This window comes from Lepisosteus platostomus, chromosome 2, assembly GCF_059453375.1.
Source record: "Lepisosteus platostomus isolate fLepPlt1 chromosome 2, fLepPlt1.hap1, whole genome shotgun sequence".
Lineage (NCBI taxonomy): Eukaryota > Metazoa > Chordata > Actinopteri > Semionotiformes > Lepisosteidae > Lepisosteus > Lepisosteus platostomus.
In genome coordinates, this window is record NC_142612.1 from 78,510,426 (window position 1) to 78,527,464 (window position 17,039).

At 46.7% G+C, this 17,039-nt stretch overlaps 1 protein-coding gene across 3 annotated transcripts; it reads left to right on the forward strand.

Moving 5' to 3' along the window:
* The first annotated feature begins 866 nt into the window (after positions 1–866).
* Positions 867–17,039, forward strand: LOC148677343 (uncharacterized). Of its 3 annotated transcripts, XM_088621341.1 has the most exons (12): positions 867–921; positions 1,523–1,628; positions 3,503–3,656; positions 4,660–4,813; positions 6,652–6,858; positions 9,171–9,323; positions 10,142–10,229; positions 10,714–10,885; positions 12,007–12,163; positions 12,739–12,909; positions 13,461–13,545; positions 14,379–17,039. In XM_088621341.1, exons 2-12 carry the CDS (start codon positions 1,529–1,531, stop codon positions 14,618–14,620), a joined length of 1,683 nt encoding a protein of 560 aa, XP_088477467.1. In that variant the 5' UTR covers positions 867–921; positions 1,523–1,528; the 3' UTR covers positions 14,621–17,039. The 3 variants fall into 3 exon arrangements, with proteins under 3 accessions (XP_088477467.1, XP_088477477.1, XP_088477485.1); XM_088621351.1 differs by lacking the exon at positions 9,171–9,323; XM_088621359.1 differs by lacking the exon at positions 6,652–6,858.

The following is a 17,039-nucleotide window of genomic DNA, read 5'->3' on the forward strand; positions in this document are numbered from 1 at the left end:
TATTATTATTATTATTATTATTATTATTATTATTATTATTATTATTTTATAGACTCTGAGCAGGGAGCAAAGCCAGTGTGTTGGTGTACTGGCCCCACTAACACCTCCTCCAGCAGCAACCTTAGTTTTCCCCAGGAGTCTCCCCTCCAGGTAAGTAGAAAGAAGAATCACTTCTGGGCTGTCGAGCCCCCATCAGGCCACTCACACGTAAAGAAGACTCAGCAGTTGAAGCTTTGCGTTTCTTTCGTCTGCTTTTCTGAGTGGAATTAACCTGCACTCGTTCCTCTGGAGCTACAGACTCCTACTCTGACCCTGGACATGTTACAGAAAGTCTGCGTTCTGCTTACAGGAGGGTTAACACCTATACATCATGAAGTTATGAGGTATTATGTAAATATCCCTCATATATCCAAAGGAAACACAAACACACATGCTCCTTAACCGGTCCAGGCCATTCACACAGAAACCTGTACAGTCATGTACTGTGTTAAAATTTCTTTCAGTTCAGATTTCTGGTTTCTCTTCCTACAGGTTTGGAAACCTCCAGTCTAAATATTTATGCAATAGTCTTTGGGTCCAATATTTGTGCGGTTCTATCTCAAAGGTTATGCATATATGTGCGGTTTTAAAAAAATTACAGCATAGTAAAAAACGAAATTATGCAAATTTTGTATCACTTTTAAAAAATGGAGAAGCGTTTATCTTTCAGGAATATTTTCTATGGGAGACGTACTACATGCTTTTCTTGTTGAATGCTGAGGTTAATTTCGCACGTTTTAAACACAGGGGGTGATTTTTTTCCGTTCATGGCCCTCACTGGCGATGCGCATTGCGCATGTCACTGGAATTCGAACTTGCGTGTCGATGTATCCCAAGATCCCTTGCAAGGCTGGTAGTGGTGCTGCACAGTTTGAACTCTCGGTAAAACAGATATGTTTTGATTAACATTTGAGCAGCTTGTCGTAGTGGATTAATGTCCTGTGAGACGGTTGTAGTTACGCCAAATCCGATTTTAGTCACACTGGGACGTCCAGTGAATTTAAATCACAATATCAATATGCTTTTGCGTTCGTTGCCGATTAACTTTTATTACGGACTGCTTAATTTTATTTAAAGTCTCGGTATAATGAAGTACACTTTCTGCATTCGGGTTCAAATGTTCGTGTCACAAGACACTGAACCAATCTGTCCCGGATTTTGTCTTCAGACTGTCTATAACAGTGAATTCTGGTGTTTGCGCGTTTGGTACGGTACTGTACATTACTGCCACAGAGCTGCACGGAGGAGCTGTGTTGGAGGAGGATACGTGTATCAGTGTAGTTACCAATATGCAAACATCTTTTGTTTTAAAATCCTCTTCCCTGGCCTTGGCATTTTAAAAAAATAACAGGAGTTATAAAAGTGTACTATTTTGTGCACGTTCCACAAGTCCAGAAGTACATTGTCAAACTCCGGAGTCGTGGTCTGTTGAGGGAGCAGGTAGTGAGACCCTGCGATATGCATTTACATCTCATCTTTCTAGGGAGAAATGCTGCCCCAAATGACTTTCTCTTCTCGCCGGTCACCCGTTGTTTGCTTAAACGGCTGTGTAGCTTCAAGCCAGCCCTTAGCCTCTCTTGTTGGTGTTGGTAAGTGTTCAGTCGTCACTATTAGGAGGAGGTAAATGGAGGGTGGGAGACGTCTGGGATGGTGAAAAAGAAACCATTCAGCATTCCCGAATTCCACTGGGGCTCTGTGAGCATAAAGGTTGAAGAAATGGCAGAAAATGAAAGAGCCTTTAATGGAGCTGGGCAGCACAGGGTTTCGCAGCGCGGCTTTGCAATGCTGGGGCCCTGGGTTCAGTTCCTGGGGTGCTGTCTGCGTGCCGTTTGTATGCTCTCCCCATATTCTCAGTCCAGACCCATGCTGGTAGATTAATTGCCTTCTGGGAAAATTGGCCCTGGCGTAAGTGTGTGTGTCTGAGTGTGCCCAGTTTAGGACTGGTGTCCTGTCCAGGGTGTACCCTGCCTCGTGCTCGTTGCTTCCTCGGGATAGTCTCCCGGGTCTCTGACGATCCTGAACTGGATAAAGTGGTTTAGAAAATGACTAGATGGATGGGCGTGTGCAAAACTGAGCAGGGTTGTAACAGGAACACTCGTACAAACACTTCAGGTAGATGTGAAAGTTACCTGCTCCTGACTGAAACACTGAGGGGAAATTAGATCCCAGATTCAAAGCAGTTATATCTATTACTTGGCTTAATAAATTGTGTGCTCTGGTATGATATTTGTAAACGTAACACATAAATTTTACATACTAGAGTAGGAGTATAACCCCGGTATCCTGGCCAAATTCCCCCCTGGCCTTTACCAGTCATGACCTCCTAATAACCCCCCTCTCTGAACTGGCTTCATCACTCTGCTCTCCTCCCCACTGAGAGCTGGTGTGTGGGGAGTGTACTGGTGCCCCATTACCAGCAAAGTGCTTTGAGTGGAGTGTCCAGAAAAGCGCTATACAAGTGTAAGCATTTATCATTAATTATTATTACTATACAAATGGTTGTAATGGTAGATTAGAAAATCCATAGATATATACCAGTAAATGGTATTTACTGGTATATATCTATGGATTTTCTAATCTGCTGAAAATGAGGAAATAATCCTGAAATATCTTCTGCATCTAATACAGGTTTAGATGCAGCTGAAAGTAGAGTCTGTAGGAAATTGGAAATGACTCTAGCTGCTGTTGAGATGGATTGTGTTTTCTATCCTTGCTAACTTTTTTGTATGAAACTCCAAATTCAAGACTGACTTATCAAATTGTATAATGACTGGATATTTGAGTTTTTCATAGGTTTAAAAAGAGTTAATTAACAAAGGACTTCCTGAGATATCCTTCTAGGAAAACTGTTGTGTTTTCCTGTAACCAAGTCAATTTTTTGTGAGTTTTAGATGCTGTTATGCCCAAAACATGAATCTTTGGTTTCTCACCTTCTTTTTCCTGATCTTTGTTGTGATGGGCCAGGGTCCAACACCCTGATGGGACACCAGCCCTCTTTGGAGCACACGCACTCTCACATGGAGACAACACTTCACCGGGGAACCCGGGTCCGATGAGGCAGCAGCGCCTGCCCCTCCACTGTCGCCCCCTGCAGGGCCGCGTCACTTACTGCGGGGCTGTGGTTTGGGTGTTTTATAGGTGCACTGCTGGAGAGCACAGAGTGAAGCTCAGGTGCTCAGGTGCGCCGTCAGCAGGACGGATTGCGTTCTGCTGTTGCTTTTCAGTTGTGCTGCTACTCCGTTGGCAGCTGAATGGATTGAAGTTCTGCTGTCCCAGCGCTTGTGTCCCACTCCTACCTCCTACACAAACACGGTGCTGTCGAGAGCGCGTCCCGCTCCGCGGCCTGGACGCCAGCCCCCGTCGTGTCCGTCTCTGTCGTCGAGGCCGTTGCTAACCCGCTGGTTCTGCTCTCGGCCTGCTGTGGCGGCCGGGGGTGCCTGACGTGTTGACCCCCCCCCCGCAGATATTTTAAAGAAAGGGGGCAACGCAGCTGACGTGGCCGTGGCGGTGGCGGCTGCCCTGGCCGTCACCGAGCCCTGCAGTACCGGCGTGGGAGGAGACTGCTTCTGCCTCTTCTACGACGCCAAGACCCGGGAGGTCCGGGGCCTGAACGGCAGGTGAGACCAGGGCCCGGGTTCCGAGGCGCTGTCCGCGTCCGCCAGCTTACGCAGCGCGCAGTCGTTTTTGGGGTACAGACTTACCAAAGGGAGTAAGAGCAATTAGTGATATATTGGATTCCGACCGTTTTTTGTATCCCACTGTTTAACAAAGCATTCAACAAAAACCTACATAAATTCTTTCATCCCTTTTAAGTCTCTTTGTTGCGGTGGTTACTGTACATTACAAAGTCATTCCACTTGGGGAACTCAGTTCCCTGTAAGGCTCTCTCATTCACCCTTATCATGGTCTAGTTTTAGACCACAGCACTGGTGTTATCTGTTGGCGTGAATTGTACTTTTATGGTGCTGTTTTTTTTTAATTCAGCTCCCAACGACTCTGGAAGAAGGTTTTTACAGCTTTTTCTAGTTACATCTTAACACGTAATGGGATCTGTAAGGGTGTTTGTACCAGTCTCAACTAAAATTGACTTCTGTTGGTATTCTTAATCCGTTTTCCTTATCTTTTAATAATTCTTCTGCTTTCCTGTTGCGTACACGCACAACAAACTTTGTCTTACCCTCCCCTGGGCTGCTCAGACACACTTTGTGAGGGACATTCCCTAAAACAAGAAGCCAGTTCTACGATGGATCAGATAAAGGTTTGTTCCATGCTGAAAGGAAAAGAAAAGAAACACAATGTTTCGGATGTGGAGCCTTCTTTAGGTGCGTGAAGGCTGAAGAAGGCTCCACGGCCGAAACGTTGTGTTTCCTTTCTTCTCTTTTCAGCAGGGAATAAACCTTCACTTGTTCTTCTGCAGCCTGCGCACGCCTGCTCGGACCAAGCCTACGGTGGCTTGGAACACAAAAAGAATATCGGAGGTGCACAGCTCATTTCAAAGACAGGCGTTTGGGTTTTTGTAAAAGGCCTGTTTCACCCCACGGAAGGCGAGAAGGGAAGCGTGGAGCCCTCGGGCGTGGCCTGCCCGCAGCCCCTGCTGACGGCTGTCCGCTCTGTTCCCAGTGGCAGGTCCCCGAGGGCGCTGAGCCTGGACGCCCTGGAGCGGCTGGGTTTCAGCGAGAGCAGCCCGCCTTCCCCCTTTCACGCCCTGCGGGTCACCGTGCCAGGAGCGGCGGCCGGCTGGTGCGACGCTGTGCAGGACTTCGGCAGCAGGAAGGTACCCACACCTGGCGTCTCTCCTTTCGCTATTAGTTTACTTCCTCAATTAAAGAGCAGCTTTCTAATTAACAAGCGGCAGGGTCACACCCTGTGGTGAGAGGGAACCGACAGCCGCGCAGCAGCTGCTGTGTGCGGCGCGCAGAGCCCTCTGACAAACTGGCTGCAGTCGTGCCAGCGAGCATCGGCTCCCCGTGTCTTGTGTTCACTAGGAGTCTTCACGTCAGCTCAGCGAGGACGAGTGAGGGTTCTGTACGCTAGCACTTCACTCTAGGCTTCACTAGGGCCCAATACAAGTCAGTCAGAGGAGATTTCATGGTGAAATCAGTAACAACACACACTTACCGAGATGTAAAGAATCATGTTATTGAATGTCAAGGTCTGTTGCTATATTCCGTAAAAATAGTATTCAATTATTCAAACTCTTGATTGTTTTGTTTTATGATTGTAATTTTCTAAATGGGACTGCTCAAATTTAAGAACAGCGACACAGATGTAATTAAACTTGTTCATGGTGTCGAGCATTTATTTTCTGTTACCGCTTTGTCATATATGTTTTTCACTAAAGGCTCAATATTGGAACTGCCGGCACTGATATTTGAGCTGGGAATTCTGAACCTCGCAGCAAAGAGGAATGTGATTTCAGCTGGAAGGTTGCATCCTTAGATAAATAAAAACTTGTAGCTGAAGACATTCTGTAGGGAATCTGGGCTGAAACTGTAGCAACCGAGAAATACTGTATCATCCCGTTGTTAATCCGCAACAATAAATAATTGATAGAAATTGATAGAAAAGGATGTGTTTTTCTGTAAAGTGCACTTGGCTTCGTACAAGTCTCAGAATAAACTGTGACTGTGGGACCAGAAAGTATGATTATTATTATTACGCATGGAATGAGTGTTAGATTAAATTCAGGAAGGCCCTGCCTATTCCCCAGTGCCAGGCCTGTGTGTTTAGAATTCACAACAGAGCAGAGTTTTTTTATATTAAGCCTTGACCTGACCATGTAAGGCTATTAAGTGGGCTTTTAAATTTATCGCAGTGCGCAGGATTTCCCGTGCTGAGGGGAGGCGAGCTGGTGTTCCCTGTTTGTTGTTCCTCGTCATCCATCCCCGGCGAATAACATTTTTCCTTATGTTTGGTGTCAGTAAGAGCCCTCCGACCGGGGTGCCTGCGGTGGTCTCCTAGGCTCCCCACCGACCGACAGTGCACCCTCTTTCCTCGTAGCTGGTGAAACTCCCAAGCCAGCCCGTGGCATCAGCCTTAGTTGTGTTGTTCACAGCACCGGCACCAGGCTTTCAGCCCCTCAACGTTTTCCTCTCCCCAACAGCGGCACTAGTTCGGGAATTTCATTTGTATGTCACGTGTTCAGCGTTTACAGGGTGTTCCCCAGCAGGGGACGTCCTTTCGGACTTGTCTTTGTCCAGTTCATTTGCTCAGTTACGCTCTGAATCCAGGCCTGATCTGCTTTTCGCTGAACATCTCAGCCCCCTAGGTTTGGCCATAAAAATCAGCCAAAAAGCCCGTTTAATGTTGTTATGTGAACAGTTTTGCTGCAGCTTACCAGGTGAATATTTTCACCAGGCGTTGAATGTGGGAGCCAGACAAGATTCTTTTCAACAGAGCTCAATAGTTAGCCTTACAAATCTTATAATAATTAAGGGTAGTCATGATAAAAACATAGTACAGTACCCCGGGGGGCATGTTTTCGAATTGGAATCAAACCTGAGTCAATAGCCTGGAAGGCAGTGAGCTGGTGTATAGTACAGCCAGCTGTTGTACGTGCTTGTGTTGAACTGTGTGTTTGCCAGTGATTGATTAAAGCTCACTGTGTTGCAGCTCTCTCTGGGTGACATTCTGCAACCCGCCATTGACCTTGCTGAAAGGGGCTTCCCTGTGGCCGGAATCACAGCACACCACTGGGAAAAATGGGCAAAGACTTTGGAGAGTGCTGGAAAAAAACTTGCAGAGAATTTCCTCTTAAACAGCAAAGCACCAAAACAGGGGGAAGTGTTTGCTAACCCTCTGCTGGCTCAGACATTCAAGGTAATTTAAGTCTGGGAATGCGTACTCCCTGGTTTCTGTTTGTGTAAACAGGTGTGCTGCTGAATTCAACAGATTTTCGATTCCTATAGGGAGAAATGTTGAAATATAAACACACTTTCAATTTGTTAATTAATTTGTTAGCCCACTGGCAGATTTCAATACTAAAAGGGAAGTACAGAGAAATGCCTAGCATTTTTCTGTATTTCTGTATCAGTATTTCTGCTCCATTTACTGTGTTGTTACAGTACATATAATTTACAGCACGTTTCACCTGCATTAGCAAAGCTTTGCTATGTTGTCAGAACATCAGGAGGCATTAGGACTTTGTTCTATAGTAATAGCTTAGGACACTACCAATCCTCCACGCTCTTCCCAGTAAAAATCTCAAGACACGACACGAGAGCGCGTTGCGTGACCGGGCAGGACACGCCCTGGCAGTGTGAGGGAGGTAGGGGAGGGGAGTGTGCTGCCTGCACGCTTCCTTCAGTGCAGCCGGAGACTCGTGACTCGCCCACAGCTCATCAGCAGGCCTCTGAGGGAGCTCCTCAGGGACACCGGCCTTTGGCCTGAGAAACAGAGCTCTGTGAGGTTGGCAAGTCCACAGGGGACTGAAAGCACCAGGACTGGAGCTGCATATCCCCTTGGCTCCTTGCATTATTTATTTACCTGTTCGATACAGATCTGATCCTAATTAGTGCTGCAATGCTCCTGCGTTAATGATGATATAATAATAAACTTTTATTTTCTGTAGCGCCTTTAAAGGTGGCTTCTCAAAGTGCTTTACAGAATGACAACAACAACAAATTAAAAGAATACACAAGGTAAAACACAGTTACAATACACAGAGGAGACCGTGGATGGTGGTACTAAGTATAGTAGGAGCAGAGGGGTGAAGAATGGAACCAGTTCAGTAAAGGTTTTTCTAAAGAAGGAGGTTTTGAGTCTGGATTTGAAGGAGTTTAGAGAAGGTGACTCTCTGATATTCTTGGGCAAAGAGTTCCAGAGCTTGGGGGCATAACAGGAGAAGGCCCTGTCACCCATACAATGTAGATGGGCTTGGGGGACAGTTAGGAGACCAGAATTAGAAGAGCGAAGGTTGCGAGGTGGGGAGTAGGGCGATAATGGTTCAGACAGGTATTGAGGTGCCAAGCAATGCAGAGCCTTATAGGTGAGCATGAGGATTTTAAAGCCCACACAGAATTTCACAGGAAGCCAGTGCAAGGACTCCAGGATAAGAGTAACGTGATCACTTGCACAAGACCTGGTCAGGATTCTGGCTGCTGAATTTTGGACAAACTGCAGTTTGTTCAAAGTAGATTTAGGTACCCCAGTGAGTAGAGCATTACAATAGTCAATTCGGGAGAACAGAAATGTGTTCATCAGTTTTTCAGCCACAGTTAGTGATAACATAGGGCGTAGTCTAGCGATATTTCTGAGGTGACAAAAAATGCTTTGATCAGTATCTGTCTCTCATGTGCGGACTCTGCAGCTCCATGGAGCCCCACAGGAGAGCCAGTGCAGATTGGGAGAGAGAGGCATCAATCACACTTTCCCTAGCAGTGTTGGTCAATCGTGTGCTGCCACAGGGGCGGGCCCATCTTCCAGAAGGTCAGGTGCTGTATGGTTCACGCGCAGGGTAGTGAGCTGATCATCATTTACTGCGTTATCTCTTCCGTTCCAGCTTGTGGCTTGAGTCAGTCATTCGGAGACTGACAAGGGCCCCTCCCTGGTGCTACAGTGATGTTAACTTAAGCAAATGACCTGAACTTTAGAAGCACGATGGAGATGGAAGAAATATTGTTCAGCATTACCTGAACGATTGTTGCCTTTTGTGTTTTTTATTGTACCTAGAGCAGCAAGATGTTGAGCTGGCAGCAGTGTGTTCATGTCACTACCAACAGCTCTTGTTGTGGTTTACAAGAACTTAAAATTACTAGAAAATCAAAGCAGATACAAACCATATCCATCATGACCAGTGGTTTATGGATCTGGATAGATACTGAATGGTGAACCTTATGGTCAGTATTTCTACGAAGATCCCTTTTTTGCTCACTAACAAAGCCCATATATAAATTAGTATCAAACACTAGTTTTAAACTTACAGGCAGGTTTCCAATTTGGAAAAATCAGGTTTGCATGTTCTGTTATTTGTAAATGTCTGTGTATACCGGGGCTGTCTTTTTTAACAGAGTGGAAAAGGCTTCCCTGCTTCTCTAGAGGTAAGCGGTATGCGCACAGGTACTGTGGTTTTGGGAACAGTAGATGCAGGGAGGTGAAACGGATGAAGAATAATTTTGCTGTTTCTTTCACAGGAGATCGCCGTGCACGGGAAGTCTGGGTTTTATGAAGGGAGAATAGCAGAAGCTGTGGTGGATGTTGTCCGTAGCAATGGTGGAGTTCTGTGCTTAGAGGACCTCAAGTGTCACACCAGTTCCAGGGTTCGGCCCATTTACACAGATTACAAAGTAAGCGAGAGGCCTTAGGCCCCGCCCAGGAAACTGGGACTTCCCCCAGCGCGGTGGGCTTCCTGTGCAGCTTTTCAAACACAGTGGTGTCTCACCGCTCTGTGTCTTGTGCTCTCAAAACACAAAAACATTAGAAAGCTTATAAGCAAGTGGAGACCATCTTAGCCTTGGCTACTAGTACTTAATTGATTCAGGATTTTCATTCAGCTGTTTCAACAATAGAGCTGGGCAGCTTTTTCCTGGGTGCAGCTATGCGGAACAACATATTTGTGTATATCTTGGGCACTTAATGGCATGGAGCAGGTAACTTTATATTTACAGATTGAAAACATAAACTCTGGTTCCTGAAGTCCTTTAAAGCTTAACAAATAGACTAACATTTCAAACTCATCCCGGAATGTAGTGCTTTGGGATTTAAAGGTAGTGTTAGGATATTTTCCAGTTGAATTCGCTGTAGTGTGAGGAATTCCCTAGTTGGTTCACTTTTAAAACCCTTCATAATGTCAGACTCCCAAGCGAGCGACTCATGCTATTCTGTTCCAAGGCTATAGGAAATGCTGGCAGCCGAAGAGACATGTTTTAAAAATAAAAGAACAAAAGATTGTGACGTTTTATGTAAAGAATTCACGAAGGCGGTTCGTAGGCCGGCGTGCCTGAATTTTGTTGACATTGTCGTGGCCCAGAATGCACCTCAGAGCTCTCGAGCTCTCTGCTAGTTGAATCTGGGAGTGGGGGTGCGTTTCACAGGGAGGTCTATCGGATCTGCTCTCCCACAGGAAGGGCGTTGTTCCAGTGCCGCTGTGCTTAATGTCTTGCAGGGCGTCAGGCTCTGGGAAATTCCTCCCAACGGACAAGGGATCGCGGCTCTGATTGCTCTCAACATTCTGGAGAACTTCTCTGTCCAAGGTAGCCCCGGCTTCAAGGAGGTCTCCTTCAGGAATGGGGCTCCTCCTGACAGAGCCTGACTGCAAACCTCTCTTTGTTAAAGCCAGGGATGGTGCCTGTTTGACCTGCGGCACCCACTTACAGGCTTGCCCGACTCACTCAGAGATGGCACCGCAAACGCATTTAAAGGATCGAGTATCACCGTATAAGTGTGAAATTCCCATCTGCACACCATCTGATTTTATGGCAGATGCTTCACAGCATGGGACTCAGGGCTTTTGAAAGCCTTTGAAATCCAGAGTAAGCAGACATGTACTGTAACACTGCTGCTCTCTGTTTGCGTTGCCTTTCATTTCCACTGTCCATTTAAGTATCAGACGTTTGAGTCTCATTTCTCTCTGCATTATCATACCATACTGCTTTACCGCTGGTATACACAACCTTTCTTTGTGCTCTGAGAGCGACTGTTCTGACGCTGTGGCCTCTCTGCCCCCCCCCCCGCCAGAGATGGGCCACAACAGCGCGGATTACCTCCACGTCCTGACAGAGGCCCTGAAACTCGGCGTCTCGGACACGTCCCACTACTGCGCCGACCCCAAGCAGGTGCGCGTGCCGGTGGGGGGACTTTTAGAGAAGGAGTACAGCCGGCGGCGGGCGGGGCTCATCAGCATGGAGAAGTAAGTTTAAGTCTGGAAAGCGGGAACATGGCCTTGCCAGCGAATGACTGGCTCTTTGTTTGGGAACAGTAGAATTCTGTTACTGAGTGACTGTGTGCATCACGCAGCCCCCCTGCCTGTAACTCGGCACTGCCTGTGTCAGGCACCGACTGTTTACTTTAGATAGGAGAGTTTACTCACCTTTGCTGTAATCACCACCTAAAAAAAGCCTGAGCCTGCCTCTTGTTTGGAGAGCATGATGGAAAGGGTTTATTGATCTAGTCTTGGACAGCCCCAAGCTTCAGGCGGACTTTGCCCTCTGGGGTTGCTCACCGAAATGCTGTCCTGCCGTTTGCTGGTGTCATATAACCCCTGGGTAGCGATGAAGTCATAAGAAGCAGATTGTACGTGTTCTAAATAGTGTTTAAGCCTTTTTTAAACTGTTAATTTCACCTGTTGTGCTCTAATACAAGTTTAATAGGACATCTGTTTATTTGTCACAACAATTCAGATACTCTAATTTTCTCTTATATTATTTTGCATGAAACTCGACTTAAAAGAGTAAAGAGTTAAAAGTTAGTCTGGTCAGCCAGTCATAAATTACAAGCTGTTTTTCTTTTTGTTTCTGTTTTTCATTAGCTTTCTAGCCCCACCTGTAATATAAGAGAGATAAGATTTATCTTATCTTTTATAGGTGGGACTAGAAATATAGATCACTATACAATTAATAAAATTGAATAGCCCTATACAATTTTTTTGCTTTAGGAATTTGTCTTTTCGAATGCCCCAGCTTGCTCTCCATGAGACACACAGACAGGGAGAGAAGCTGGGGGTCAGAGCGCAGGGTCAGCCATTTATACGGCACCCCTGTAGCAGTTGGGGCTAAGGGCTTTGTCCAGGGGCCCAACGGAGTAGGATTCCTCTGCCGGCTGCGGGATTTGAACCGGCAACCTTCAGCCACAGGCGCAGATCCTGAGGCACAGAGCCACCACTCCGCCCTGTATCAGCCTGCTGGTATTTTGCCTATGGCACCAGTTTTCCAAGCTTTTTGGCACTGGTGTTTAATGTGCTGTCTACCACCGATCTGCAGTCCTGCAGGTCTGCAGGTCCATGTTGTTTCTTTTCACGCTTCCTGCGAACAGGGCGCGCAGCAGCTGTGAGCATGGGGCTCCAGAGGGCGGGGACACGGTGTACTTCACTGTGGTGGACCGGGAGGGCAACGCCTGCTCCTTCATCAACAGCAACTACATGGGCTTCGGGACGGGCCTGGCTCCTGCTGGCTGTGGCTTCACTCTGCAGGTAGAGCAGGGTTCCCTGTGACCCGACAGGACAGCTGAACAAGAACTGCCCTGTTCCTGAAAGGTCCAAACACGCAGGAGCACATCGCTAGTATTAACCGTAGTATTAACATTTATGTTCTGTTACAGGCGTTTAGTATGTTATTGTTTAAAGCAGTGAAGGTAATAACATCTTACATGACCTTTCTTATAAATGGATACATTTATTCAGGGGTCAGAAAGCCTGCTATTCCCTGTAAAGTTCGCTGAGCCTCTTCCGGAAACACAGGGCATAAAGTGGGATCCGCCCTGGGACTGCATTCGGTACTTTCAACGTTATGCTAAAATAGTTTAGACTTTAGACTTTAAAAGGAGAACATTAAAATGGTTGCAGGACATTTCCCCACTGTGATTGCACTGCAAAACTTCCTAAAGAATCCCCCCATCTTCAAAATAAATAATATAATTCCGAAAAGACGACGACGACGACGACGACGACGACGACGACAACCACCACCACCACCAAAAAGGCTCTGTTTATCTTAGCTGCTTCCTGTATTTGAGTGTTTTGTGTTTTGTTCTCGTTCCTCCTGCTAGAACAGGGGAGGTGGCTTCTCTCTGCTCCGTGAGCACAGAAACTGCGTGGGGCCTGCGAAGAGGCCTTTCCACACCATCATCCCGGCTCTGCTGACCGCTGTGGACACGGGCCGCCTGCTGTGCACCTTCGGGGTCATGGGGGCCTTAATGCAGCCGCAGGGACACGTTCAGGTGACCGGCGCCCCCCGTCTGCCCTCCGGCTGACACGTTCGACTGCGGTCCTGGCTGCTTGGTCAGCAGGGCTCATTAGGGCTGTTCGGAAGGTGTGAGGTGCCATTACTGCTTGGCGTCATCGTGATCTGGCTTTAAGGGGTGTGGAATACTACACATTAGGTGTAGCTGGATCATTTTTTTAAAACAATACCTGTGTTTGAAATGGCAGCAGAGCTGATAGTTGTGTCCGCACGGTGAAGTGTTGCTGCTGGTATCATGAACGGTGAAAACCAGACCAGAAGGACACAAGTGGAAAGTATGTTGAAGTGCAGGATAAACAGAGCAGGAAGCACATCTTTACGCAAAAGGTGTTAGGAGTGTGGAACAAGATGTCGTGTCATACTGTTGAAGCTGGTAGCCTAGTTTCTTTCGAGAAACGTCTGGAGGACATTCTCGGCTGAATTAGCTACTCTGAAACTAGCTGGATGGGTCACAGGGCCTGCTCTTGTTTGGATCTGTTGCTCTGCGTGTCATGGCCTGCAGTTTCACAGGTGCTCTGGTCTTGTTAGGTGCTGCTTAACATGCTGGAGTTTGGAATGAATCCACAAGAAGCTCTCGATGCCCCTCGGATCTTCGTCCAGTATAACAAGCGCAGTAAGTCAGCGACCACATTGTTTGAGAGCCTGGAGCAACACAGGAGCTCACGCGTTTTTTTTAGAGGGACATCTGACCCGCCTGCTCACTGGGAATTTGAATCCAGTATTTAGTCTAGTTGACCATGGACAAGCCATCAGTCACGATCGAGGGCGAGGGTTTGGAATCGGTGATTGGCAGCTCCATCCGACGTGTTCATTTAATCTGGGCTTGCAATGGCTCACTTTCTGCCTTTGTCTGATGTGGTAATTTTCCGAGTCCATCCATTCCTTTCTCACCGCTGCATCCAATTCAGCATCACGGGGAAGCAGGAGCCAGGCCTGGCAATTAACGAGCGCAAGGCAGCGGGGCGCAAGGCTGGACAAGACGCCAGTCCATCACGGGGCACACAGAGACACAGACACACACACTCACTCCAGGGCCGGGTTTCCCAGAAACCAATAAGCCTGCCAGTATGTCTTTGGACTGGGAGAAGAAATCAGAGCACCCTGAGGAAGTCCACACGCACAGGGGTGAACTCCAGGTCCAGACTTGAACCCAGCGGGGTGAAGCAGTGCCAGCCACTGCACCCCCATGCTGCCCATTTCCAGAGTCCTTGTCGGCAAATCAGAATTCTTGGTAAGAACCAAGTGTGCTGACGCGCAGAGCTCCGGCAGTCTGGTCAGTTCCGGTTCGGTGGCTTGAGCAAGCCCAGGTGAGACGGAATAACTGCAAACAGCACATAGGACATAACGACTATGTTCTCTCTTTTTGTGTTTGTAGTATGAGTTGCAATTCAGAAAGGGATTGGGGGGTGTACAAGACCATGAATATCTCTCTTTTCTCTGAAACAGTGCAGACATGGCAGCTGTCCCTGGAGGAGGGCATTATGGAAGGCGTGGCGAAGGAATTGGAGCTTCGAGGGCACAGCGTTCGCTGGCCGGTGTCGGGACACGACCGGGCAGAATTTGGACGTGGGCAGGTCATCGCTGATGGGTGTTGGTGGGACCCAGACTCCTACAGCCCTGAGCAGTCAGGGAGGGTGTGGTGGGCAGGCTCTGACCCCAGGGCAGATGGCTGTGCTGTGGGGTATTAAGCTGTGCCATTGTCAAGTTCAAATATTTTACTCATTGTGATTACTTTTTTAATTGCTGGCGAATTTTAACATTTATCCTGAGCATGAATATGATGGAAGGCCTTATAGAACTGATCAAATAGTATTCTCGCCGATGTACTTGGTGTAATCCAGTTTTGAACTCTTTCTTAATGTAGAATACAGTTTTCTGTACCGGTCGGTGTACACAGATGCACCACTGATCCAGAATCCAGATGTTGGATAATTGACACTAGTTTATCTTTTGCTTACTGTGCTATGAAACAATGTACAATATTGATGCCTTTATGAGATTCAAGTGTTGGAACCATTCTGAACTCCAATTTTTCCAGAATATTCATGGCTGTTGAAGCCAGTACCCTGGTTTCTTTCAAGAAACAGCTGGATGAGATCCTTAGATCATCTCACTACTAATTTTAACTTCCAAACGAGCCGGATGGACTGAATGACCTCTCGTCGGTAACCTTTCTTCAGTTCTCAACACCCCCAGCTAAGTTTTAAGTGTCTTATTTTAATTGCCTCTTTGAATGCTGGTCCCAGCTCTGAGAGCCCAAATTGTGTGACGGAATAAGAGTTCATGAGAGAGGATGTTTTGCCTCCCAGTACAACTCAGACTTGTGTAATCTCATATGTCCTGGGACACAGGCTCAGTTCTCAGAGAGCCCAGTGTCTCCCAGGTTCTGTTCCACTCAATCTCTTAGTCGCATAGTTTTACTGATAATTTACTGCATGACTATAAGACTTCTTGGCTTCCCCCTTTGTTCCCCACGGTTAATGAAACTCATGCCTTGAGTAATCAGCCATAAAAGGCCTGATAAATTCTTATTTATCTCAGTAAATGACTGTTAATGGTTTAACGACTTGGGTTGGACCAAAAGCTGGAGGTCAACGGGAATCCGCCTCCTTTAGAGCTTTGCCTCTCGGAGAAAGTGAGCGTGACTCCTCGGCTCCTGGCCCTTGTCCCTCTTTCCTGTTTCCTGCGTCTCTGTCGGGGGACTCGCCTTGAGTCACCGCTCTGGAATTTTCGGAGATATTTCGAAACTGATGTGGAGGGTGCTGGAAGGTGGCGGCCTTCCCAAGTAAATACCGTTCCGTTTTCACTTGCTGTCCGTGTTTTTAAACGTTTCCCTTACACAGTCCAGACCCAGGACCCAGGAGCCCTGCGGAGGACTGACATATTTTAGAGAAAAACAAGTGGCAAAACTTACACCAGTGAACTTAACTCTGAACATTGAGATTTAATCCACTAGGAATCTAAACTAGCTATTCTGGGAAGAAGGTTTAGCAGGTGTAGCTGCCACATCAGTGTGACAAACAGTGTTTATTACTCACAGTAAACTAATGAGCAAGTGTAGCTGGCTGTATACTGTATGGTGGCCGTTCTATTGCGTTCTGTATACTTATGAAAAAGACTTGCCTCTTTATGCGGACACATCGATAACATCTAGGCAACACAAAGAAGCAATTACAAAGGCGAAAGAAAGTTAGGATAGTTACAAGTTTAGATTTGAAACAAAGGAATGTGATGTGAAAACTGTAATGCATTAGTCAGGTGTCACTTAGAATATTGTGTACAATTATGGTCACCATATTATAGACAATATATTGCTGCTGTGGAATTGATCCAGAGAGGAGACACCAGGTATATTCTGAAGTGAAAAGTCCTGCACTCACAAGCATCGGGAACTGAACCATTTTAGTCTTGAATGCAGACTGCGAGGGAACCTGATTCAGGGATTCAAGATCCTCGGAAGCACTGAAGATGTCATCCCCCTTCCCTACCACAAGGGTTGTGGGGGTGTGGAACAAGCTGCCCAGCCTTGTTGCTGAAGCCCGATACCCTGGCTTCTTTCAAGAAACAGCTGGATGAAATCAGATTAGCTTCTAACTACCCAACAAGCTAGTTGGGCCAAATGGCCTCCCTTCTGTTTATACTGTATATACCTGTTTTATACCTTTCTAATATATATACACACATATTCGTTCATTATGAATAGCACACATAGAAAATGGCAAAACCCCAGTACAATAAAATGCTTTTGCCATGCACAATCACTATCAGAGGGTGTTGCGCTGACTGGATCGGTATAAATGGTTATTGCTCGCAAACTATATTTGAATAACTATATATAGATAGTAGAGGGGACACCCCTTTGGGACATGTAAGGTTCTCTATTTAAATCATGCTGCCTTGAAAAGAGGAACTGTTGGTATTTCCTTTTGCATGTTTTCCTCCGAGGTCTCGCTGCACGTTGGTTACCAGTGAAGAGCACTGTTCCATTTGTGTTAAACTGTAGAGAAAAAAACTGTTCTTGTGGTTTTCTTGGTAACTGTTTGAACCCTAGTCCTTTCAACGCATGTTTGTGGCTTGTATGTAAATGAAATGAATGGCAAGACATGA